Source organism: Rhinoraja longicauda, chromosome 34 (genome assembly GCF_053455715.1).
Source record: "Rhinoraja longicauda isolate Sanriku21f chromosome 34, sRhiLon1.1, whole genome shotgun sequence".
In the NCBI taxonomy this organism is placed as follows: domain Eukaryota; kingdom Metazoa; phylum Chordata; class Chondrichthyes; order Rajiformes; family Arhynchobatidae; genus Rhinoraja; species Rhinoraja longicauda.
In genome coordinates this window covers 18676687-18702850 of record NC_135986.1, presented here as the reverse complement: position 1 = coordinate 18702850, position 26164 = coordinate 18676687, and the positions used below count along the sequence as shown (strand labels likewise).

At 50.4% G+C, this 26164-nt stretch overlaps 1 protein-coding gene across 1 annotated transcript in view; it reads right to left on the bottom strand.

The window, feature by feature from the left end:
- The window catches only part of LOC144609619 (neurexin-2-like), a 309609-nt gene that overhangs the window by 250212 nt on the left and 33233 nt on the right, over positions 1–26164 (bottom strand). The window contains exon 2 of the mRNA XM_078428117.1: positions 21180–22841. Coding sequence (XP_078284243.1) covers positions 21180–21930 — 751 coding nt within the window. The 5' untranslated portion in view covers positions 21931–22841. The remainder of the gene's footprint in view (positions 1–21179; positions 22842–26164) is intronic.

The following is a 26164-nucleotide window of genomic DNA, read 5'->3' as shown; positions in this document are numbered from 1 at the left end:
TCGGGGGGATGTGAGAAAGAACTTTTTCACCCAGAGGGTGGTTGGAGTCTGGAACTCACTGCCTGGGGTGGTGGTGGAGGCGGGAACACTCACAACGTTTAAGAGGCATTTGGATGGGCACTTGAAATGCTACAACATTCAGGGCTACGGTCCAAATGCGGGAAAATGGGATTAAAATTAGACTGTGTTTGGTAACGGGTGGCAGGGACACGATGGGCCGAAGGGCCTCTTTCTGTGCTGTAGGACTCTATGACTCTATGATCATGAAGGGTTCAATGGCTAGTGATCTATTCCATCTAATTGCACAGGAAGACAAGACAAGCTGGCACTTCATTTGTAATGGAACGACATTGATGCTGCAGCCAAAATAGTACATCGACACCTTGACTTCCTCAGAAGGTCAAGGGAATTCTGAAATCCCCACCAAACGGTTACCAACTTCTACAGATGAACCATAGAAAGCATCCTACCAAGATACATCACAGCATGGTTTGGCATCTGCTCTGCCGAAGATCACAAGAAATTGCAGAGTTGTGAACACAGCCGAATACATTGTATAAACTAGCTTCCCTCCCACACATCCATCTACACACTGACTCAGGAAAGAGTCAGCATAATCAAGGACCACTCCATAATCAAGGACCACTCACACCCGCCCATTCTCGCTTCTCCTACAATTTCTCATCGGACAGAAGATACAAAGGTAAGAACCACCAATTTCAGGATCTCCTTCCTTCCCCGCTGTTATCAGACTTTTGAACAGACCTCTCGTACGCTTGGGATGAATTCCCGATCTCCCCATCTATCTTGTTGTAAAGCCTGAACTTTATAACTGGCATTGTCTCTGCGGCTGTATTACTGTATTTGGCATTCTGTTTCTTTTCCCTTTTAGCACAACCTGTTGTATGCACACATGGTATGATTAGGCAGGATAGTACACAGAACAATGTTTTTCGCTGTATCTCAGTACACGTGACAAAATGAACCAATACCACTGCCAACACTAGTTCTCTCAACGTTTCCTGTCTAGAAACGTTGGCGCTCAGATAGACACTGATCTCCAAACAGAGGCGTCCAACAATGTTGTCTCCCCAGACAGTCCATGGGAATCGATGGAGACTCGCTCCTTCTATGAGTCTATGGGTCTTGAGGCTACGGGGTAGGTCGATGTGGGACCCACCGACCCTTCCACAGATGGGGCGGGAGGGGGTGAGGGGATGGGTGGGCAGTGTGTGAGGTGGTCTCTCCTCCCACCCCTTATACTGTGTGCTCCTGACCCACAGACTCCAGGTTCCCGAACCCAACCCCAACGCTGCATCTTCAATACATTCAAAACTCCGCTGCCCGTCTGCTCACCCACTCCCCGATCCGTGACCATATCACCCCCATCCTTTACAAGCTCCACTGGCTCACCATCCCCCAGAGAATCCAGTACAAAATCCTCCTCATGACCTACATAGCCCTCCATAACCTGGCCCCATCCACACTCCCACCTGCCTCCACAGGCACACTCCCACCTGCACCCTCCGCTCTGCTGCTGCCAATCTCCTGTCCCCCCCCCATCCGGACCAAACTCAGATCCTGGGGGGACAGGGCTTTCTCCATCGCTGCTCCCACCCTATGGAACTCACTACCCCAAACCGTCAGAGACTCCTCCTCACTCACCACATTCAAAACACCACTGAAGTCTCACCTGTTCAGCACTGCCTTCAACCACTGAAGGTCACCTCACCTTCTGTCTCCTTTCTCTGTTCATTTACTTATTTATCTATTTATTCATTTCTCTATGTTCTAGAAATCCCTGTAAAGCGTCTTTGAGTGTTTGAAAAGCGCTATATAAATGTAATGCATTATTATTATTATTATTATCTCCACTCCGAGCAGCTACAGGCCGGAGATACCCAGGAGCCGGTGGGGACGGGGCGTTTCCACCAGGAGGCTTTGAGCACATCCTTGAACCTCCATCCTCTGCCTCCATCCTCTGAATTCAGAAGCAAAGGATCTGTTTCGGATATTAGGCAGGTGAATGAGGTGTCTTGTTTTCAGGTCATAGGAGCAGAATTAGGCCAGTCAACCCACCATTCAATCATGGCTGACCTATCTCTCCCTCCTAACCCCATTCTCCTGCCTTCTCCCCTTAGCCCCTGACACCCGTACTAATCAAGAATCTATCTCTGCCTTTAAAATATCCATTGACTTGGCCTCTGCAGCCGTCTGTGGCAAAAAAAATCCACAAATTCACCTCCCTCTGACTAAAAAAAATCCTCCTCATCTCCTTCCTAAAAGGCTGTTCTTTAATTCTGAGGCTGTGGCCTCTGGTCCTAGACCAAGTGGAACCACTGGAAACATCCTCTTCACATCCACTCTATCCAAGCCTTTCACGATTCGGTGAGCCCTGTGCAATAGACAATAGACAATAGACAATAGGTGCAGGAGTAGGCCATTCAGCCCTTCAAGCCAGCACCGCCATTCAATGCGATCATGGCTGATCACTCTCAATCAGTACCCCGTTCCTGCCTTCTCCCCATACCCCCTCACTCCGCTATCCTTAAGAGCACTACCCAGCTCTCTCTTGAAAGCATCCAACGAACTGGCCTCCACTGCCTTCTGAGGCAGAGAATTCCACACCTTCACCACTCTCTGACTGAAAAAGTTCTTCCTCATCTCCGTTCTAAATGGCCTACCCCTTATCCTTAAACTGTGGCCCCTTGTTCTGGACTCCCCCAACATTGGGAACATGTTTCCTGCCTCTAATGTGTCCAATCCCCTAATTATCTTATATGTTTCAATAAGATCCCCCCTCATCCTTCTAAATTCCAGTGTATACAAGCCCAATCGCTCCAGCCTTTCAACATACGACAGTCCCGCTATTCCGGGAATTAACCTAGTGAACCTACGCTGCACGCCCTCCATAGCAAGAATATCCTTCCTCAAATTTGGAGACCAAAACTGCACACAGTACTCCAGGTGTGGTCTCACCAGGGCCCGGTACAACTGTAGAAGGACCTCTTTGCTCCTATACTCAACTCCTCTTGTTATGAAGGCCAACATTCCATTGGCTTTCTTCACTGCCTGCTGTACCTGCATGCTTCCTTTCATTGACTGATGCACTAGGACACCCAGATCTCGTTCAACTCCCCCTCCTCCTAACTTGACACCATTCAGATAATAATCTGCCTTTCTTCGCCTGTAATTGGTGAGGAGAGTGGAGGATCAGTGGAGAGGTCTGCTTGGGAAGAGAGTGACGTCGGCTCACATCAGGGAGCATCTTGTGGCAGGGACCCACATCAGCAGCCCACCCCCCCATCAACACCAACAATTCTACCTCTCCCTGCAACAAGTTGTAATCCACGCTGAGCAACAATTGTGAAACCTGATGGATGAATGGGTGAGGAGGAACTGACTACAGAATGTGCAGGAGAAGCACAGATTAATCAACAAATTGGCGCAGCCAGAAATTCGGCAGCTTTTCCCTGACTGGAGTGTATTTACAGCACAATAACGCCCGCTAAAAGCTTCTTTAGTGTGACAGCGATGCCTTGGAAACACAGCTTGCAGCAATTTACCTCATTTAACTAAAATAACTGCTCAAGAGAGCTGAGAATTTAATGCCTGAACCAAGAGTCAATAGGATGTGTCAATGGGGCCTGAGCCAAACAATTCCATCTAGTGGCATCGACCCCGATGAAGGAGAGGTGGCAGATGTCGGGCAGGAGATGGTGGTACCAGAGCACCAGTGTCATAGAGTCACACAGCTCAGAAGCACGGCCTTTGGCCCACCGACCAAGGTGCCCATCCACACGAGTCCCAGTTGCCAGAGTTTGACCCACATCCCTCTAAATCTATCCATGTAACTGTCCAAATGTCTTTTAAATGTCTTTTAAACCAGCCAGATGCTGGTTTACACCGAAGACAGACACAAAATGCTCAGTGGCCAGAAGGGCCTCGACCCTAAATGTCACCCATTCCTTCTCGCGCTGAGTTACTCCAGCGTTTTGTGTCTTTTAAATGCTCTTGCTGTATCTGCCACATCCACTTCCTCTGGTAGCTTGTTCCATACACATACCACTAGTGCGGGCCTGACAGTCCAAAGATGTGACAAGTGACAGGAGAGTGTTGCAGAGACAAGTGGGGGTCACAGAGACAGGGAGGGGTGTAGGGGCTGGAGGGGGTTACAGAGACAGGGAGAGATGTAGAGGCTGGAGGCGGTTACAGAGGTAGGGAGGCGTGTAGAGGCAGAGGGGGGTTACAGATAGGTTGGGGTGTCGGGGTGGGAGGAGGGGTTGCAGCGATGGGAAGGGTGGAGGGGCCGAAGGGGGTTATCGAGAGGTGTGTCGGCACAAGAGGGGGAGTTCAACGAGATCTGGGTGTCCTAGTGCATCAGTCAATGAAAGGAAGCATGCAGGTACAGCAGGCAGTGAAGAAAGCCAATGGAATGTTGGCCTTCATAACAAGAGGAGTTGAGTATAGGAGCAAAGAGGTCCTTCTACAGTTGTACCGGGCCCTGGTGAGACCGCACCTAGAGTACTGTGTGCAGTTTTGGTCTCCAAATTTGAGGAAGGATATTCTTGCTATGGAGGGCGTGCAGCGTAGGTTCACTAGGTTAATTCCCGGAATGACGGGACTGTCGTATGTTGAAAGGCTGGAGCGATTGGGCTTGTATACACTGGAATTTAGAAGGATGAGGGGGGATCTTATTGAAACATATAAGATAATTAGGGGATTGGACACATTAGAGGCAGGAAACATGTTCCCAATGTTGGGGGAGTCCAGAACAAGGGGCCACAGTTTAAGAATAAGGGGTAGGCCATTTAGAACGGAGATGAGGAAGAACTTTTTCAGTCAGAGAGTGGTGAAGGTGTGGAATTCTCTGCCTCAGAAGGCAGTGGAGGCCAGTTCGTTGGATGCTTTCAAGAGAGAGCTGGATAGAGCTCTTAAGGATAGCGGAGTGAGGGGGTATGGGGAGAAGACAGGAACGGGGTACTGATTGAGAGTGATCAGCCATGATTGCATTGAATGGCGGTGCTGGCTCGAAGGGCTGAATGGCCTACTCCTGCACCTATTGTCTATTGTCTATTGTCTATTGTAATGAGAGGAGTGGCCGGTTTGGGGAATCTGCATGGGATGTCTGCACTGTCCTTCCCACCCCCCCCCCCCCCCCCCCCCCCCCATCTCTGCAACCCCTCCTCCCATGAAGAGAAGTTAACAGGCAGTCTGGTTGCACAGATGAGCCTGATCTTCGAGCTCCAGGCATGCAGCAGAATGACTCAGTACCGACAAATAACGATCTCACGACTACCGGTAGGGTTTTCCTAATGAATAGAAAACACACCCGAATCCCCAATGTATACAACGCGGCAATCTCCATCGATTGGCATAATACTTGCTTACAAACTCAATAGGAGCCGTCAAGAGACGACCAAATAATTATTGGAAGGATAAACATATGCAGGGAGGCAGTGAAAGGGGAGCGGGGGAGCAATGAGACAAAGTGGGCCACCCCCAGACATAAAGGCAGCACAGTGTTGATGGGCTGAATGGTCTGGCAAGCAGAGTAATGGGATCTGTCAACGGTGACAATAGACAATAGACAATAGGTGCAGGAGTAGGCCATTCAGCCCTTCGAGCCAGCACCACCATTCAATGCGATCATGGCTGATCACTCTCAATCAGTACCCCGTTCCTGCCTTCTCCCCATACCCCCTCACTCCGCTATCCTTAAGAGCTCTATCCAGCTCTCTCTTGAAAGCATCCAACAAACTGGCTCCACTGCCTTCTGAGGCAGAGAATTCCACACCTTCACCACTCTCTGACTGAAAAAGTTCTTCCTCATCTCCGTTCTAAATGGCCTACCCCTTATTCTTAAACTGTGGCCCCTTGTTCTGGACTCCCCCAACATTGGGAACATGTTTCCTGCCTCTAATGTGTCCAATCCCCTAATTATCTTATATGTTTCAATAAGATCCCCCCTCATCCTTCTAAATTCCAGTGTATACAAGCCCAATCGCTCCAGCCTTTCAACATACGACAGCTATGACCACGGCTTTGGTTTATAAATGTTATTTTGTTTTTTATAATTTTATTTTTTATTTTAGAGATACAGCGCGGAAATACCGAGTCCGCACCGACCAGCGATCCCCGCACATTAACACTATCCTACACACATTAGGGACAATTTACACATACACCATGCCAATTAATCTACAAACCTGTACGTCTTTGGAGTACGGGAGGAAACCGGAGCACCCGGAGAAAACCCACGCGGTCACGTGCAAACTCCGTACAGACAGCACCCTTAGTCGGGATTGAACCCAGGACTCCGGCGCTGCAAACGCTGTATGGCAGCAACTTTACCACTGCTCCACCTTGGCCACCCAGAATATTATTTTGTATTGTAATATAATAAATTATTTTTGAAACTTTAAAAAATGTGGGGAGAATAGGTTAGAGGGAAATCAGTGGCGTAATGGGATTGTTGGGAGTCTCTGAGAGTCAGCATAGATTCAGTGGGTAAAATAGCTTCCATCTTTGTCTTGAGGCAATAAATGGGCATTTATTGCCTAAATGGCCCAGATCGGGTAAGAGACAGTCAGCAGTCACATACAGACCCGGGTAAGAACAGCAGATTTCATCTGCAGACATCAGCTAGATGGGTTTTTATGATGAACCATCGGTTTTACAGCTTCTGTCACTGATACCTATAATTGTTTTAAATCCTCGAGCAATATAACTAACTTTATTTTAGTTCCCCATCAGGTGGGATTCAAACACATCTCTGCCACAGGGACCCTCTGCATCACTGATCACTCTATTTTCCCTCCCTCCCTCCCAGGCTTTGGAGAGAAGAGAGAATAGAGGGATCATATACAAGCAGATGGATTCAGATAAACTTGGCATCATGGTCGGCACAAACACTGTGGGCCGAAGGGCCTCCGTTCCTGTGTTGTACTGTTCTACAGACACAAAAAGCTGGAGCAACTCAGCGGGTCAAACAGCATAGTTGGAGAACAGGAATAGGCGATATTTTGGGTCGTGATCCATCTCAGGCTCTGAAGACCAGAGATGCAGTCTGGCCCGCAGAGTTACTCCAGCTTTTTGTGTTTATCTTCGGTTTAAACCAGCATCTGCAGTTCCTTCCTACACATTGTACTGTTCTATGTTCTACAGATAGTCAATAGACAATAGACAATAGACAATAGGTGCAGGAGTAGGCCATTCAGCCCTTCGAGCCAGCACCGCCATTCAATGCGATCATGGCTGATCACTCTCAATCAGTACCCCGTTCCTGCCTTCTCCCCATACCCCCTCACTCCGCTATCCTTAAGAGCTCTATCCAGCTCTCTCTTGAAAGCATCCAACGAACTGGCCTCCACTGCCTTCTGAGGCAGAGAATTCCACACCTTCACCACCCTCTGACTGAAAAAGTTCTTCCTCATCTCCGTTCTAAATGGCCTACCCCTTATTCTTAAACTGTGGCCCCTTGTTCTGGACTCCCCCAACATTGGGAACATGTTATCTGCCTCTAATGTGTCCAATCCCCTAATTATCTTATATGTTTCAATAAGATCCCCCCTCATCCTTCTAAATTCCAAATTCAGTCAGTTGTTATTGTTCACACAAACCGGAGAGAAGGTTTTGCAATGCAGACATCAACAGGAAGTTAACCACATCAGTTCTGAGTCCACTGGGACCAACAAACACCTTATTGGTTTTGGAGCAGATTCACTGAATTAAATTACAACCTGCCGTTTGCTGAAATTGTGTTCATCCTTTACAGTAGTTTAATTTTTACTTTTATTAAACCTGATCCGTGTCTTCAGGCTGATGATTATTTGCTAAAGCTGAGCATACTGCACTGGTTTACCAACTACATTTCATCCGACTAGGCAGATGAAATTTCATCCACTTCACACAGAGAGTGGTGAGTCTGTGGAATTCTCTGCCACAGAAGGTAGTTGAGGCCAGTTCATTGGCTATATTTAAGAGGGAGTTAGATGTGGCCCTTTTTGCTAAAGGGATCAGGGGGTATGGAGAGAAGGCAGGTACAGGCTACTGAGCTGGATGATCAGCCATGATCATATTGAATGGCAGTGCGTACAGGCTCGAAGGGCCGAATGGCCTACTCCTGCACCTATTTTTTATGTTTCTATGTTTCTATGTGGTCAGCACAGACCATTCTGATCCACACTAGAAATCTTGTTTTCACTACCCCCTCCATTACTTTAGTTTTGTTTAGAGGTACACCGCGGAAACAGGTCCTTCGGCCCACCGGGTCCGCACCGACCAGCGATCCCGACACACTAACACTATCCCACACACACTAGGGACAGTATTGTCTTTCCACTGACTGGTTGGCACGGAACAAAAGCTTTCCACTGTACCTTGGCACACGTGACAATAACCTAAATTAAAACTGAAACAAGGGCATTGACAGCTCTCCAGAACTACAGTACGTGCAGGAAGGATCTTCACATTGCAGGTAGATACAAAATACTGGAGTAATTCAGCGGGACAGGCAGCATCTCTGGATGGAAGGAATGGCTGATGTTTCGGGTCAAGACCATTCTTCAGTGAGAGTTAGGGGAGAGATAAAGAAGGGTAAGGTGAGAAAACGAGACATCAAAGGAGACTGAGATCAAGGAAAATGTAGGATGGATCATTATTAGCTAGAGGAAGGTGATAACGAAGCATACAAAGATAAAATGTAATCAAGGGGACAGTAAGACTGGTCAGAGAACTGGGATGGCGAGGGATGGAGTGAGAGAGGAAAGCAAGGGTGACTTGAAGTTAGAGATATCAATACCCATACCGCTGGGTTGTAAGCTACCCAAGTTTGCTGTTCCTCCAATGGTGCTGTTCCTCCAATGTGCGCTGGGCCTCACTCACTCTGACAGTGGAGGCTCAGGGCAGAAAGGTCAGTGTGGGAATGGGAGGGAGAGTTAAAGTGTTTAGCAACCGGGAGATGATGACGTACACCTGTTCACACCAGCTCCTTCATGCTAACAGGCAACACTAGTTCAATTGGCCCTGCAGCAAACCATGCTGCTGCATGTTTAACGGTGAAACAGATCCGTTCCCTCTGGTGATCATTGACGGAAGGTGTAATTGTGCGTTTACTGTGCCACTGACAGGAGCGGGCTCTTAATAATTGTTAATAATTGTTAATCTTCAGCTCCACCTCCTACGATTCCTCATCCTCAGCCTGGTGACGCTAATTATTAATTACAATTTGCTTTAATTGATAGCAATATCTCCACACCCACACTGATTATCAACACCACCTCGGAAATACAGTGGTTAACCACAATCCCAAAGGCAGGCTCCTCTGCTGGAAGTCCGACCAAAGTCAACCTCAGAGAAACATTGCTCAAGCCTCAAATTGCATCTCATATAGCCCTCCATAACCTGGCCCCATCCTACCTGACCGACCTCCTCCACAGGCACACTCCCACCTGCACCCTCCGCTCTGCTGCTGCCAATCTCCTATCCCCCCACATCCAGACCAAACTCAGATCCTGGGGGGACAGGGCTTTCTCCATCGCTGCTCCCACCCTATGGAACTCACTACCCCAAACCGTCAGAGACTCCTCCACACTCACCACATTCAAAACATCGCTGAAGTCTCACCTGTTCAGCACTGCCTTCAACCACTGAAGGGTCACCTCACCTTTTGTCTCCTTTCTCTGTTCGTTTACTTATTTACTTATTTATCTATTTATTCATTTCCCTATGTTCTCTAAATCTCTGTAAAGCGTCTTTGAGTATATGAAAAGCGCTATATAAATAAAATGCATTATTATTATTATTTAAAATTCACAATTGCATTCTAATCCCTCCATTTTGTTTACACATCCCCATCTCAGGAACACCCCTTCCAGTCCCAACCCCCATATCTATCCACAACTCCTGTACCTATCCCTATTCCTGTATCCCCCCTCCCTATCTCTGTAACCCCTTCCAGGACAAGTGCAATTTTCTGCATCCTGTCTTATTTATTCTTTCTGCATCCTGTCTTATTTATTCAGTGAGAACCCAGGAGGCTATACACTAGGAGCAGGAGTCCACCAAGCACTGAGCAAATATGTAGGTGTTGCAAGCAATTACGCCGGCAATTGTACCATATGAACGATGCCATATTCCCACGTTCTATATATATATATATATATACAGCGCGGAAACAGGCCTTTTCGGCCCACCAAGTCCGCGCCGCCCAGCGATCCCCGTCCATTAACACTATCCTACACACACTAGGGACAGTTTTTACATTTTTACCCAGTCAAATTAACCTACAAACCTGCACGTCTTTGGAGTGTGGGAGGAAACCGAAGATCTCGGAGAAAACCCACGCAGGTCACGGGGAGAACATACAAACTCCGTACAGTACAGCACCCGTAGTCAGGATCGAACCTGAGTCTCCGGCGCTGCATTCGCTGTAAAGCAGCAACTCTACCGCTGCGCCACCGTGCCGCCCTAACACCCTTCCATACCTCATGCCCAGAAATCTTTTTCCTACATGCATTCAGTAAATCATCCTCCACAGCCTCCGAGGCAAAGAACTCCACCGGCTCCCCTAACAAAATTTCTCATGAGCTGTCTGAAATTTCGTACCTCATACCCTAACCCTAGTCAACAGAAACATCCTCCTTGCATCCATTCCACCAATTCCTGGTGGGATTCTGTAAGTTTACAATGAGATTCCCTCTTCCATACAGGTCCAATCATCTCAGCCTCTCCTCCTATAACAGTCATCCCATCCATCTGACATGGTCAACCTTTGCTGCATTCTCTATGGCAAGTATTTCGGAAATAAGACCAGCAAAACTGCACTCAATCCTGCAGGTGAGGTCTCACCAATGCTGTGTATGACTGGTGAAACATCCTTGCTCCTGTATTCAAACCTTCTTCGAGTCGTAGTCATAGAATGATACAGTGTAGAAACAGGCCCTTCAGCCCAATTTGCCCATGCCGGCCAATATGTCCTAGCTACACTCATCCTACCTGCCTGTGATTGGTCCATATCCCTCCAAACCTGTCCTATCCATGTACCTATTAAAACCGTTTCTTAAATGTTGGGATAGTCCCGGCCGCAACTACCCCCTCCGGCAGCTCGTTCTATACACCCACCACCTTTTGTGTGAAAAGGTTACCCCCTCAGATTCCTATTAAATCTTTTCCTCTTCACCTTAAAAAGGCAATACCTCCATATTTGCTCTCAGCGAATGGTGTACCGTGACAATACCATGCTACATCAACATTTCCCAGTCTAACACCATAGTTTGTCTTCCTGATGTTTCCTACCACAATACACAGCTTCACATTCATTCATGTTAAACTGTCGCGTACTGGTCCACCTACTCAATCTGTTCAAGTCGCCTTGAGGCCTCCTCACAGCTCACACTCCCAGCCAGTTCCTTGCCGATTTCACCGGGCTGCAGCCATTTAAGGACGAGGGGCAGCTGGTGGTGGGCAATGAATGCTGATCCTTGGAAAGATGCTCCCACTGCAAACCTCAAAGAAAGAAAACCAAGGGAGGCTATTTGTGGCCTCCGCAACCCTCTGCAGCAAAGAATTCCTCAGGCCACTGCTTTCCCTGCACTGTGTACAGATCGGCAGACACTACTGAGCACTGTAATTACAGCGAGGATCACACTTGGGCAAATGCTGAATTAGCCTGTTAGTCTATTAGCACAAAAGAGATTTATCCATTTGATGCATAAACCAGGTGCTTTTCTCATCACAGAATCAGCCCCTGACAAATGTAGTTCAATTAATGAGTAACAACGATTATTTAATACCAGAAATTTGTTTGCATTAATTAATTTACCCTAACGAAACAATTCAGTTTTAAATATGATCACAGATGCATGCTCCATTACTCAATCCAAACAGTCAGCCTGAGACTGTTTCTCAAAATGCTGGATGTGCAACGAATGTTTCCCCTTAAACCATTATTTTATAGGCCATTTGGATTTTGCACAAGAATTTGGCAAAAGAAAATGCCAAGAAATTAATTGTGTGTCAGTGCACACGACGAGGTGTTTTAGCCCATAAAGTGACACTACCATTTTGTGCAGCGGTTAGTGCTGCTACCTGAAGTCCGTCTGTCTTTTGTGTTTTTTGTTGTTTTTGTATGAATTGTAGTTTTAATATGGTGTAGTGTTTGTATGTTATGTGGGGAGGAACGGGAACTGTAAAAAATTCTCTCTCCCGAATGGAGACACGAACTTGTTTCTGTGCCGTGTCTCCGTTCCCGTTGCGGCCTACCACCGGCCATGCACCTGGGACCACCTGGGGCTCTGGTTCGCAGAGCCCACGGCCCGGACTCACCACCTGCGGCGCTGGCTGCCTGCGGATGATGCGGGAGCGGCTGCGACTCGTCTCCGGAGGCTCCGGCGCGGGCCGTGTGGACGTCGGAAGCCCGCAGGCCCCTGGATGGGGGCCGACATCGGGAGCTCCGGCAGCGGCAGAGGCAGCGTGTTCGCCCGCCCCGAATCGCGGGGCTTGGGTCGGCCCGCCGCGGACCTTTCACTGTCTGGCGCGGCCTGGAATAGGCCGTGGACCTTTCACCGTCCGGCGGGGGCTTCAATGTCGGGAGCCCCGACCGCCCCGACGTGGCAAGTTCAACAGCCTGACCTCGGGAGAAGACGGCAGGGAAGAGAAAATACATTTTGGCCTTCCATCACAGTGAGGAGGGACTGGAGGAGACTCACTGTGATGGATGTTTCTTTTTGTTTGGTGTTAGTGTATGATTGCATGTGTTATTGCATTTTTATTGATTATTCTTATTGGTCTTATTGTTTCAACTGTGGGTAATGTTTCATTTCACCACACATTTATGTGTATGTAACAAATAAACGACTATTGACTATTGACTATTGACTATTGACACCAGGGACATGGGTTTTGATCCAACCTCCAGGGCTATCTGTGCCTGGGTCTCACCCGGGCACGCTGGTTTCCTCCCACATCCCAAAAAACACAGCGGCCCACTAGTAGGTCGCCCATCCTGCAGATGGAACAGGAGGTAATTGAGGCACGTGTAAGAAAGAATAAGTTTTAGTTTAGAGATACAGCATGGAAACAGTCTTCCGTAGCCCAACGACCACCTGCACACGAGTTCTATCCTACACACTGGGGACAATTTACAGAAACCAATTGACCCACAAATCTGCATGTCTTTGGAATGTGGGGGGAAACCGGAGCACCCAGAGAAAACTCACGCGGTCACAGGGACAACGCACAAATTCCATACATACAGTACACATATTCAGGATCAAACCCAGGTCTCTAGCATTGTAAGGCAGCAACTCTACCACTGTGCCACCGTGCTGCCCAAAGTATTGCAGGGAAATAGGTGTGAGGACAGGATTGCTTGGCACCAGCATTGACTCGATGGGCCGAATACCTTTCCAGGAGAAAAATGAATTCTGTGAACCAAATCACTAGGTTAATTCCCGGAATGGCGGGACTGTCGTATGTTGAAAGGCTGGAGCGATTGGGCTTGTATACACTGGAATTTAGAAGGATGAGGGGGGGTCTTATTGAAACATATAAGATAATTAGGGGATTGGACACATTAGAGGCAGAAAACATGTTCCCAATGTTGGGGGAGTCCAGAACCAGGGGCCACAGTTTAAGAATAAGGGGTAGGCCATTTAGAACGGAGATGAGGAAGAACTTTTTCAGTCAGAGAGTAGTGAAGGTGTGGAATTCTCTGCCTCAGAAGGCAGTGGAGGCCAGTTCGTTGGATGCTTTCAAGAGAGAGCAGGATAGAGCTCTTAAGGATAGCGGAGTGAGGGGGTATGGGGAGAAGGCAGGAACGGGGTACTGATTGAGAGTGATCAACCATGATCGCATTGAATGGCGGTGCTGGCTCGAAGGGCTGAATGGCCTACTCCTGCACCTATTGTCTATTGTCTATTGTCTATTGTCTAACAGCAAGCCAGTTGGTGTCAGCTCTTGGTTCCTTGCCGGGGATCCCACTGCCATTTTCCCTTTCAAATGCTTGTTGAACACACCAGCAAAGTGAGTCATCCCTTATCCGAGCCAGAGAGTCAAGGGTTCAAATCTCACACAGGCCTACATGTTAATCTAAGCCACGCTCCAGCACAGTGCTGAAGGATGAGGAGACCTAATCAACTCTGAGTGAGGGCCTCATCTGCCATCGCAAGATCCCAACACCACACCTTCTTGACATTCAACCAACAATCGTTCTCGTTTTAATTTATCGATTATCCACAAGATGAGCACTGCATGAAAGGCCGGTACTAACTGTCCACAGAGAATTGGTTAACAAGCCATTTCAAGGTATAGGGAACAGAGGGGGTATACAGAGATTAAAAGTGGTGTAGGGCCTGGAGGGGGGTTACAGAAATCAAGAATGGTGTAGAGGCCAGGGGGATTACAGATAGGGAGGGGTTTAGGAGCCACAGGGGGTTATAGGAAGGATTGTAGAGGCCAGAGAGATTACCGGGATAGGGAGGCGTGTAGGGGCTGGAAGGGGGTTATAGAGACAGGGAGGGGGGGGGGCAGGTCTTATGGGATTTAAAAACAGTGAGAATTGGTTGTAACTGAGGCCTTCTTCAGTGCGGAGCTGGGGTGGGTCGATCACAGGACTGGAGTTTAGGAAGAGCTGGAGGGGCAGTGTCTGGAATGAAGGAAACTCAGATGGGAAGGGTAACTTGCAGGTGACAGAGACATTTTACATTGTTCACTCATAGTTTTTCTACGGGCAGGTAGAAGCTTATAACACACAATCATTCAGTACACCATTGTGCACCAGTCTGAAGAAGGGTCTCGACTCGAAACGCCACCCATTCCTTCTCCCCAGAGATGCTGCCTGTCTGAAGAAGGGTCTCGACTCGAAACGCCACCCATTCCTTCTCCCCAGAGATGCTGCCTGTCTGAAGAAGGGTCTTGACTCGAAACGCCACCCATTCCTTCTCCCCAGAGATGCTGCCTGTCTGAAGAAGGGTCTCGACTCGAAACGCCACCCATTCCTTCTCCCCAGAGATGCTGCCTGTCTGAAGAAGGGTCTCGACCCAAAACGTCACCCATTCCTTCTCCCCAGAGATGCTGCCTGTCCTGCTGAGTTACTCCAGCTTTTTGTGTCTATCTTTGGTTTAAACCAGCATCTGCAGTTCCCTCCCTACACATTGTGTAAAACCTGCTGAGATTCAAGGCACAGACCAGCATGTTTAATGTGATGCTCTCTGATGTCATGAACTGACAGGGTCCATCAAACTGCAAGCTTACTCAGCAAGAGCAATTAACTCCCAACTCACCTTTAGATTCCCATTAGCGATAGTTACAATTTGTGGCTTCAAGTGAGAACTTCCCAGTAAATCACAACTGCGCCTCACCAACGGAACTGTGTTATATCAGTAGGAAACAACTACAGATACTGGTTTATACCAAAGATAGACACAAAATGCTGGAGAAACTCAGTGGGGCAGGCAGCATCTCTGGAGAGAAGGAATGGGTGACGTTTTGGGTCGAGAAGAAGCGTCTCGACCCGAAAAGTCTCTCAAAGTCTGCGGTCTGTCCTCCTAGCCCAGGACAAGATCAGGGCCAGGGATTAATCTGTGCCATGAAGGCTTAAAGGTAGTGACAGTGACTATGAGTCAAGTCAAGTCAATTTTATTTGTATAGCACATTTAAAAACAACCCACGTTGACCAAAGTGCTGTACATCTGATTAAGTTCCAATGGAAAAAAAATGAAACATACAGTAGCACGCAAACAGTTCACAGCGCCTCCTCAATGAGCCTCAAACGCTAGGGAGTAGAAATAGGTTTTGAGCCTGGACTTAAAGGAGTCGATGGAGGGGGCAGTTCTGATGGGGAGAGGGATGCTGTTCCACAGTCTAGGAGCTGCAACCGCAAAAGCGCGGTCACCCCTGAGCTTAAGCCTAGACCGGAGTTAGAGAGGGGGGTTAGAAGATTTTTGATGTGGGGGGGGAATGTCCATTTAGGGCTTTATACGTGAATAGGAGGAGCTTGAAGTTGATTCTGTACCGTACAGGGAGCCAGTGGAGAGAGGCCAGAATCGGGGTGATGTGGTCCCTTTTACGGGTACCCGTCAGAAGTCTCGCTGCGGCGTTTTGGACCAGTTGCAGGCGGGACAGGGAAGATTGGCTGATCCCAGTGTATAGGGAGTTGCAGTAGTCTAGGCGGGAGGAAATGAAAGCGTGAATGATTTTTTCTGTGTCGTCGAATTGGAGGAAAGGTTTGATTTTAGCTCTGGTTCGAAGTTGGAAGAAGCTGGCTTTTACCACAGCGTTGACTTGCTTATCAAATTTTAATGCAGAGTCAAATATCATGCCGAGGTTTTTGACATGCGGTTTGACTAGGCAGGATAGACTTCCAAGATTGCCTGTTATCGATTTGATGGAGTCGGGGGGGGGGCCGAATAGGATGACCTCAGACTTGCTCTCATTTAATTGGAGGAAGTTCTGTGCCATCCAACATTTTATGTGACTATGAGTCACTGGCTATCTCCAACAAGGGAGTGTCTCAACATCTCTCTCTGACATTTAGTGGCATTCCTGTCGCCCATAAATATATTACCAGCAAGAGGGTAGCTCAGAAGAGGGTAGCCCCAGAAAAAAAATATATATATTTTGGGGAATGGGTGACGTTTTGGGACAAGACCTTTCTTCAGACCTACCCTTCTATATCTCTAGACACCCTCTTCCATGACTCTTAGTCTGAAGAAGGGTCTCAACCCAAAACGTCACCCATTCCTTCTATCCAGAGATGCTGCCTGTCCCGCTGAGTTACTCGAGCAATTTGTGTCTATCTTATTACGGATAGACTCCCCTTGATGCAGGAGAGGTTATTTCTTATGAACTTGATTATGTTGAGATGTGAAGACGATTAATGAGGCTAGGATATTGCCTACATAGACATCAGTTGAAGCATTCAACTTGGTCCCCATGGTAGGCTGATCCAGAAGATTAAGGCACATGGGATCCATGGTGAATTGGTCACAACCACCTTTAGGTTCCCTTCCCAGTCACAAGCCATCCTGGCTTGAAAATATATCGCCATTCTTTCATCGTCGCTGGGTCTAAATCATGGAACTCCTTCTCAACAAGAATTGAGGTGAGAGCACTTTCAATAGAAAATAGACAATAGGTGCAGGAGTGTGCGGGGATCACTGGGCGGCACGGACATGGAGGGCCGAAAAGGCCTGTTTCCGGCTGTATATGTATGATATGATATGATATTATTAATAACTTCTATTTATAAAAGCATTATTCACTAAATTCAAATGCACAGCTGCTGCAGTGGGATTTGAACTCATACACAAGAACACAAGAAAAACATGAGCAGGAGGCCACTCATCCCCTCAAACCTGACCTAACTAGTCAATGTGAATGTGACTGATCTGCTCAAAGCTTCTCCTCCTCCTCCATGCCAAGACCAAGTCAAAGACCAAGTCAAAATTGGAGACCAAGTCAATAGACAATAGACAATAGACAATAGGTGCAGGAGGAGGCCATTCAGCCCTTCGAGCCAGCACCGCCATTCAATGCGATCATGGCTGATCACTCTCAATCAGTACCCCGTTCCTGCCTTCTCCCCATACCCCCTCACTCCGCTATCCTTAAGAGCTCTATCCAGCTCTCTCTTGAAAGCATCCAACGAACTGGCCTCCACTGCCTTCTGAGGCAGAGAATTCCACACCTTCACCACTCTCTGACTGAAAAAGTTCTTCCTCATCTCCGTTCTAATCCGTCCCATCCGAGAGCATGTCAAAATTGGAGTCTAGTTTACAGCCATTTGTACAAGTACAGTGAGAGACAGGTACAATGAAAAGCTCCCTCCCCTTCATTTCCTTCAAAAAAATATCTTCCTCTTCTTTAAATCCTTCCCAATGATCCGACCTCCACACTCTCTGCAGTAAGGGTTCCAGAGATTCCCTGCACCTCAGTTTTAAATGGCTGCCCCCTATCTTGAACAACCCCACCCTTAACCCTTCATGATCTTGCCCACCTCCCCTCAACCTTCTCCAAGGTGACCTTCTCCCCGCCACCCCTGTTGCTGAACCCATCTCAGTGTCTAATCCACACCCTCCCAGCCATATAACATATAACATATAACATATAACAACTACAGCACGGAAACAGGCCTGTCCGGCCCTACCAGTCCACGCCGACCACTCTCCCTGACCTAGTCTCATCTACCTGCACTCAGACCATAACCCTCCAATCCCCTCCTATCCATATACCTATCCAATTTACTCTTAAATAATAAAATCGAGCCAGCCTCCACCACTTCCAGCGGAAGCCCATTCCATACAGCCACAACCCTCTGAGTAAAGAAGTCCCCCCTCATGTTACCCCCTAAACCTTTGTCCCTCAATTCTGAAGCTATGTCCCCTTGTTGGAATCTTCCCCACTCTCAAAGGGAAAAGCCTACCCACGTCAACTCTGTCCGTCCCTCTCAAAATTTTAAAAACCTCTATCAAGTCCCCCCTCAACCTTCTACGCTCCAAAGAATAAAGACCCAACCTGCTCAACCTCTCTCTGTAGCCTAAGTGCTGAAACCCAGGCAACATCCTCTCGTCTTCAGTCTTGAATGTATCCTCTCAGCATTCCCCCCTGATGCTCCCATGTTGACACAGTTTCCTGGTGCTGGAAGTCCACAGATAAGGTCCTCTCTGGCCAGAACCAGTGAAGAGACGTCGGGTTCAGTGAACCCGATGAAGCAGAGACCAATGACTCTGTGACGGTGTCCCAACAACTCACAGACCCATGGTGGACCTTCAGGGGCATATATGGGTCCCAAACACACCCAGAGTAGCACAGTTGGACCATCATTGACAGTCCCAAACCATTCAAGGGTTCAGTAACATGCTCTCACAAGGCAGCACTCCAGATAGGTCTGACCTTCACACCCACCACTACACATACAGTCTGACACCCTCACACCCACCACTGCCTTAGAGGGAGTACAGAGAAGGTTCACCAGATTGATCCCTGGGATGGCGGGACTTACATATGAGGAAAGACTAGATAGACTGGGCTTGTACTCGCTGGAATTTAGAAGACTGAGGGAGGATCTTATAGAAACATATAAAATTCTTAAGGGGTTGGAGAGGCTAGATGCGGGAAGATTGTTCCCGATGTTGGGGGAGTCCAGAACCAGGGGTCACAGCTTAAGGATAAGGGGGAAGTCTTTTAGGACCGAGATGAGAAAACATTTCTTCACACAGAGAGTGGTGAGTCTGTGGAATTCTCTGCCACAGAAGGTAGTTGAGGCCAGTTCATTGGCTATATTTAAGAGGGAGTTAGATGTGGCCCTTGTGGCTAAAGGGATCAGGGGGTATGGAGAGAAGGCAGGTACAGGATACTGAGCTGAATGATCAGCCATGATCATATTGAATGGCGGTGCGTACAGGCTCGAAGGGCCGAATGGCCTACTCCTGCACCTATTTTCTATGTTTCTATGTTTCCACATACAGTCTGACCCTCACACCCACCACTCCGTGTACAGTCTGACCCTCACACCCACCACTACACATACAGTCTGACACCGCCACAGTACACCACTCCACATACAGTCTGACCCTCACACCCACCACTCCGTGTACAGTCTGACCCTCACACCCACCACTCCGTGTAGTCTGACCCTCACACCCACCACTCCGTGTACAGTCTGACCCTCACACCCACCACTCCGTGTACAGTCTGACCCTCACACCCACCACTCCACATACAGTCTGACCCTCACACCCACCACTCCACATACAGTCTGACCCTCACACCCACCACTCCACATACAGTCTGACCCTCACACCCACCACTCCACATACAGTCTGACCCTCACACCCACCACTCCACATACAGTCTGACCCTCACACCCACCACTCCGTGTACAGTCTGACCCTCACACCCAGCACTCCGTGTACAGTCTGACCCTCACACCCAGCACTCCGTGTACAGTCTGACCCTCACACCCACCACTCCGTGTACAGTCTGACCCTCACACCCACCACTCCGTGTACAGTCTGACCCTCACACCCACCAATCCACATACAGTCTGACCCTCACACCCACCACACCACACAGTCTGACCCTCACACCCACCACTCCATGTACAGTCTGACCCTCACACCCACCACTCCACATAGTCTGACCCTCACACCCACCACTCCGTGTACAGTCTGACCCTCACACCCACCACTCCACATACAGTCTAACACAGTTACAATTCACCACTCTGGGTACCCTTACATACTCTGACACTTATACATACACATCATACGGTCTGACACCCTCGCACCCCACTGCTTCAGGCACAATCTGACACCTGCACACCACACACCGGGCACATACTCACACCATCTTCACACCCCATTCCTCTGTGAACAGTCTGACTCTCACACCCGGACACTATGGACACACCATGGACACAATAATCTGATATCTTGATAGTCACTCCATCTGGGCACACCCTGACACCTTCACGTTGCAGTTTTACTCCGGATACAGTCTGACAGTCTCACACCCATCCCTCTGGCTACAGTCTGACAGTCTCACATCCCATCTCACTGGCTACACTCAGTCTCACACCCATCCCTCTGGCTACAGTCTGACAGTCTCACACCCCATCCCTCTGGCTACACTCAGTCTCACGCCCCATCCCTCTGGCTCTGGCTGTCAGTCTGACAGTCTCACACGCCATCCCTCTGGCTATACTGAGTCTCACACCCATCCCTCTGGCTACAGTCTGACAGTCTCACACCCCATCCCTCTGGCTACACTCAGTCTCACACCCCATCCCTCTGGCTACAGTCTGACTGGGGTGTGGGATGGGTGTGAGTCTGACAGTCTCACACCATAACACTGTGGGTGCAATCTGACATCTTGGCAGTGTAACCCCCCCCCCCCCCCCCTCACACCCCACCCCCTCACACCCCACCCCCTCACACCCCACCCCCTCACACCCCACCCCCTCACACCCCACCCCCTCACACCCCACCCCCTCACACCCCACCCCCTCACCCCCTCACACCCCACCCCCACACACCCCACCCCCTCACACCCCACCCCCTCACACCCCACCCCCTCACACCCCACACCCTCACACACCCCACCCCCTCACACCCCACCCCCTCACACCCCACCCCCTCACACCCCACCCCCTCACACCCCACGGCCCCAGGACCTACCTTCCCCGCACACCTTGCCATGGAAGCCGGTGCCGCGACAGTTGCAGACGGCCTTGCTGTTGATCACGGAGCAGATGCCCCCGTTGTGACAGGGGTTGTGCCGGGAGCAGAGGAAATCCATGTCGTTGCGGATGCCCTGGCTGTTGAGCAGCAATGGCGGCGTGTCGCCCACCTTCAGGTTGGCGATCAGGCCGCGGTAGGGAGGCTCGTACTTGACGGTGCTGGAGGTGAGGGTGGAGAGGCGCACGTCGGGCGGGATGCCGCCCACCAGCAGGTCGCTGGCCACCGTCATGTCCTGGCGCTTGGAGCGCACCTCGGCCGTGCCCGCCTGCCCGTCCACCACCAGCGTGCTCTGCCGGTTGTTGCGGGTCAGCAGCACCATGTGCCAGCGGTCGTCGTCCACCCGCTCGGCGCTCAGCAGCTCGGCCGGCTCGGCGCAGAAGATGGAGAAGCGGAGGCGCAGGCGGCCGCCCGCCACCATCAGCTCCAGGAAGTCGCAGTAGCCGCCGTCGTCCACGTACAGCAGCAGGGCTTTGGACGCGTTGGTCTTCAGGCTGAAGCTCAGCTGCCCGTGGGAGCCCGCGTCCCAGCGGCCGTAACGGGCCCACTGCCCTGCCGCGCCGCCAAACTCCAGAGCGCCGTCCAGCCCAGCCGCCAGCTGCAGCAGCAACGTCAGCCGCAGCAACAGCATCAGCTGCCGCCTCCTCGACGTTGTTGTTGTCGTCGTCGTCGTCGTCCTTGACGCCGCCATTTTAGAGCCGCTTTCCCGCCTCCCTCCTTCCCCTGGCTGCGGGGTCACGTGGGTGGAGTCCCTCCCCCCCTCCCTCCCTGGTCACGTGGGTGGAGTCTCCTCCCTCCCTGGCCGCGAGGTGACGTACGGGGCTGGTCACGTGGTGTTCCCGCACCTTACGTTGGCCGCGGGGGTCACGTGGGTGGAGCCTCTCCTCCCCTCCCTGGCCGCGGGGTGACGTACGGGGCTGGTCACTTGGTGGCCTCGAACCTTCCCCTGTCCGCAGGGTCACGTGGTTGTGTTGGTGGCGGGCGGGGGGGGGGGGGGGCGCCTGGCAGAGCAGGGTCACGTGGGTGGAGTCCCTCTCTCCCTCCCTCCCTCCCTCCTGGTTGCCCAGGTAACCTGGTGGTCCTGGGGGCACACAGTAGGCCAGGGTCACGTCCACCTCCTCCCCTCCCCCCCCCACCCCCCCGCCCGCCCGCCCCCCCTTCCCGCTCAGCGCACGCGCCCCTCCGACCTCCTCATGCGCTCCTCCCCATCCTGGACAATATCGTGTCGCGTGTCTTCCCGCCAAAAATGAACGCCTCCCCTCCCCCCCGGGGGGCTGCTTGCTGGTCGGGCGCGCGATCGCCGGTCAGCTGGTTGCCACGGCTACCATGGCCTGCGGCCCAGGTGTCCGTCCGTCTGGGAGATGGAGGGCGGCGGTGGCGGCGGCGATGGCGGTGGAGATATATATATATAGAGAGAGAGAGATCCAGCGGCGGTGTGGAGGTTGAAGCCTCGTGTGGGGGAGGCCAGCGATGGAAGTTACCACGGCGGTGCCGAGAGTCGGGCTCCGAGTGTCCGCCGCCTCACCTACGCCCACTCTGTACGTCCAGGCCCATGGCGGTCGTCAGTGCTCCTCTGCGGCCAAGCTACGTGGAGATGTCAACCTGCAGCGGACAACAACACAAGGGGCGATGAGTGGGTAGGAAGCAACAGCAGGTACTGGTTTACACCGAATACAGACACTCAGTGGGTCGGGCAGCATCTCTGGAGAGAAGGAATGGGTGTCGAGACCCTTCTTCAGACTGAGAGTGAGTCTAAAATCATAAGGTCAGAAGTGATAGGAGCAGAATTAGGCCATTCGGCCCATCTAGTCTACACCATTCAATCATGGCTGATCTATCTCTCCCTCCTAAAGCCTTTCTCCTGCCTTCTCGCCATACGGGTGTTACCCGTGGTGTACACTAGACCCACCTGCCTGTTAGATGTGGCCCTTGTGGCTAAAGGGATCAGGGGGTATGGAGAGAAGGCAGGTACGGGATACTGAGTTGGATGATCAGCCATGATCATATTCGAGCCAGCACCGCCATTCAATGCGATCATGGCTGATCACTCTCAATCAGTACCCCGTTCCTGCCTTCTCCCCATACCCCCTCACTCCGCTATCCTTAAGAGCTCTATCCAGCTCTCTCTTGAAAGCATCCAACGAACTGGCCTCCACTGCCTTCTGAGGCAGAGAATTCCACACCTTCACCACTCTCTGACTGAAAAAGTTCTTCCTCATCTCCGTTCTAAATGGCCTACCCCTTATTCTTAAACTGTGGCCCCTTGTTCTGGACTCCCCCAACATTGGGAACATGTTTCCTGCCTCTAATGTGTCCAATCCCCTAATTATCTTATATGTTTCAATAAGATCCCCCCTCATCCTTCTAAATTCCAGTGTATACAAGCCTAATTGCTCCAGCCTTTCAACATACGACAGTCCCGCCATTCCGGGAATCAACCTAGTGAACCTACGCTGCACGCCCTCAATAGCAAGAATATCCTTCCTCAAATTTGGAGACCAAAACTGCACACAGTACTCCAGGTGCGGTCTCACCAGGGCCCGGTACAACTGTAGAAGGACCTCTTTGCTCCTATACTCAACTCCTCTTGTTACGAAGGCCAACATTCCATTGGCTTTCTTCACTGCCTGCTGTACCTGCATGCTTCCTTTCATTGACTGATGCACTGGGACACCCAGATCTCGTTGAACTCCCCCTCCTCCTAACTTGACACCATTCAGATAATAATCTGCCTTTCTATTCTTACTTCCAAAGTGAATAACCTCACACTTATCCACATTAAACTGCATCTGCCATGTATCCGCCCACTCACACAACCTGTCCAAGTCACCCTGCAGCCTTATTGCATCTTCCTCACAATTCACACTACCCCCTAGCTTAGTATCATCTGCAAATTTGCTAATGGTACTTTTAATCCCTTCGTCTAAGTCATTAATGTATATCGTAAATAGCTGGGGTCCCAGCACCGAACCTTGCGGTACCCCACTGGTCACTGCCTGCCATTCCGAAAGGGACCCATTTATCCCCACTCTTTGCTTTCTGTCTGTCAACCAATTTTCTATCCATGTCAGTACCCTTCCCCCAATACCATGTGCTCTAATTTTGCTCACTAATCTCCTATGTGGGACCTTGTCGAAGGTTTTCTGAAAGTCGAGGTACACCACATCCACTGACTCTCCCCTGTCAATGTGCGGGGATTGCTGGTTGGTGCGGACCCGGTGGGCCGAAGGGCCTGTTTCCACACTGTATCTCTAAAAAAAACTAAAGCTGCATTCACCCGATCTATTCCCCTCATGATTTTATACACCTCCATAAGATCACCTCTTGGAGTTCAGGCCCTCGAGTCCTGGCTACAACCTCATAAATCTTCTCTGCACTCTTTCCAGCTTAATGACATCCTTTCACAGACTCCATTCGGGGGTTCCAGCTGTTTAATGATACAGTTGGAACTAACTCACAATGAACCCACATGAAGCAGGTTAAAACACTCCTGAGGCAAAACCACACACCTTTCGCCTTGGGAGCCTGGTTGCTGCGACTTGTCAATAATTCACACTGTGTCTGCAACACCCCCTCCCCTCCCATCCATCCTAAATACTCCCTCCCTCCACCCATCTCATCCATCCCCCTAAACACCCCCTCTTCCCACCCCCCCATTCATCCTAAACCCCCTCCCTCCACCCATCTCATCCACCCCCATAAACACCCCCTCTTCCCACCCCCCCCATTCATCCTAAACCCCTCCCTCCCCATCTCATCCACCCCCCTAAACACCCACTCTTCCCCCCCATCCATCCTAAACACCCCATCCATCCTAAACGCCCCATCCCTCCCCTCATCTCATCCACCCCCTCTTCCCCCCCCACCCCCCCCCCCCCCCCCCCCATCTAGGGGGGATCTTATTGAAACATATAAGATAATTAGGGGATTGGACACATTAGAGGCAGGAAACATGTTCCCAATGTTGGGGGAGTCCAGAACAAGGGGCCACAGTTTAAGAATAAGGGGTAGGCCATTTAGAACGGAGATGAGGAAGAACTTTTTCAGTCAGAGAGTGGTGAAGGTGTGGAATTCTCTGCCTCAGAAGGCAGTGGAGGCCAGTTCGTTAGATGCTTTCAAGAGAGAGCTGGATAGAGCTCTTAAGGATAGCGGAGTGAGGGGGTATGGGGAGAAGGCAGGAACGGGGTACTGATTGAGAGTGATCAGCCATGATCGCATTGAATGGCGGTGCTGGCTCGAAGGGCTGAATGGCCTACTCCTGCACCTATTGTCTATTGTCTATTGTCTATTGTCATCCATCCTAAACACCCCCTCCCTCCACCCATCTCATCCATCCCCCTAAACACCCCCTCTTCCCACCCCCCCCATCCATCCTAAACCCCCTCACTCCCCATCTCATCCACCCCCCTAAACACCCACTCTTCCCCCCCATCCATCCTAAACACCCCATCCATCCTAAACACCCCATCCCTCCCCTCATCTCATCCACCCCCTCTTCCCCCCCCCCCCCCATCCATCCTAAACACCACCCCCCCCCACCCCAGCACCGTCACTGGGTGTAAATCCTGGAACTCTCTCCCCACCAGCACCGTGGGACCACCTTCCCCTCACAGACTGCAGCACTTCAAGATGGAGGCTCAACTCAAGTTCTCGAGGGGTGGGCAGTAAATCCTAGAAGGAATGTAAAGGACACACACCTTCCTCAAGGTCCACATGCGGTGCCTGTCTCATTAGAACCTGTGCCCAGGGTCTCAGTATGCCGCCATATTGCGAGCATGTGTGCCCTGGAGATTTCTTCCGCCCCCTTGCGTGCCTACGCCCTACAAGTGTGTTCCCCACCGGGGACCCGAGTATGAAACAACTGGACAGAGCACTGACCCTTCATAGCAGAGGCCAGACAGTTCCGTGAGTCTGCTCCGCCATCC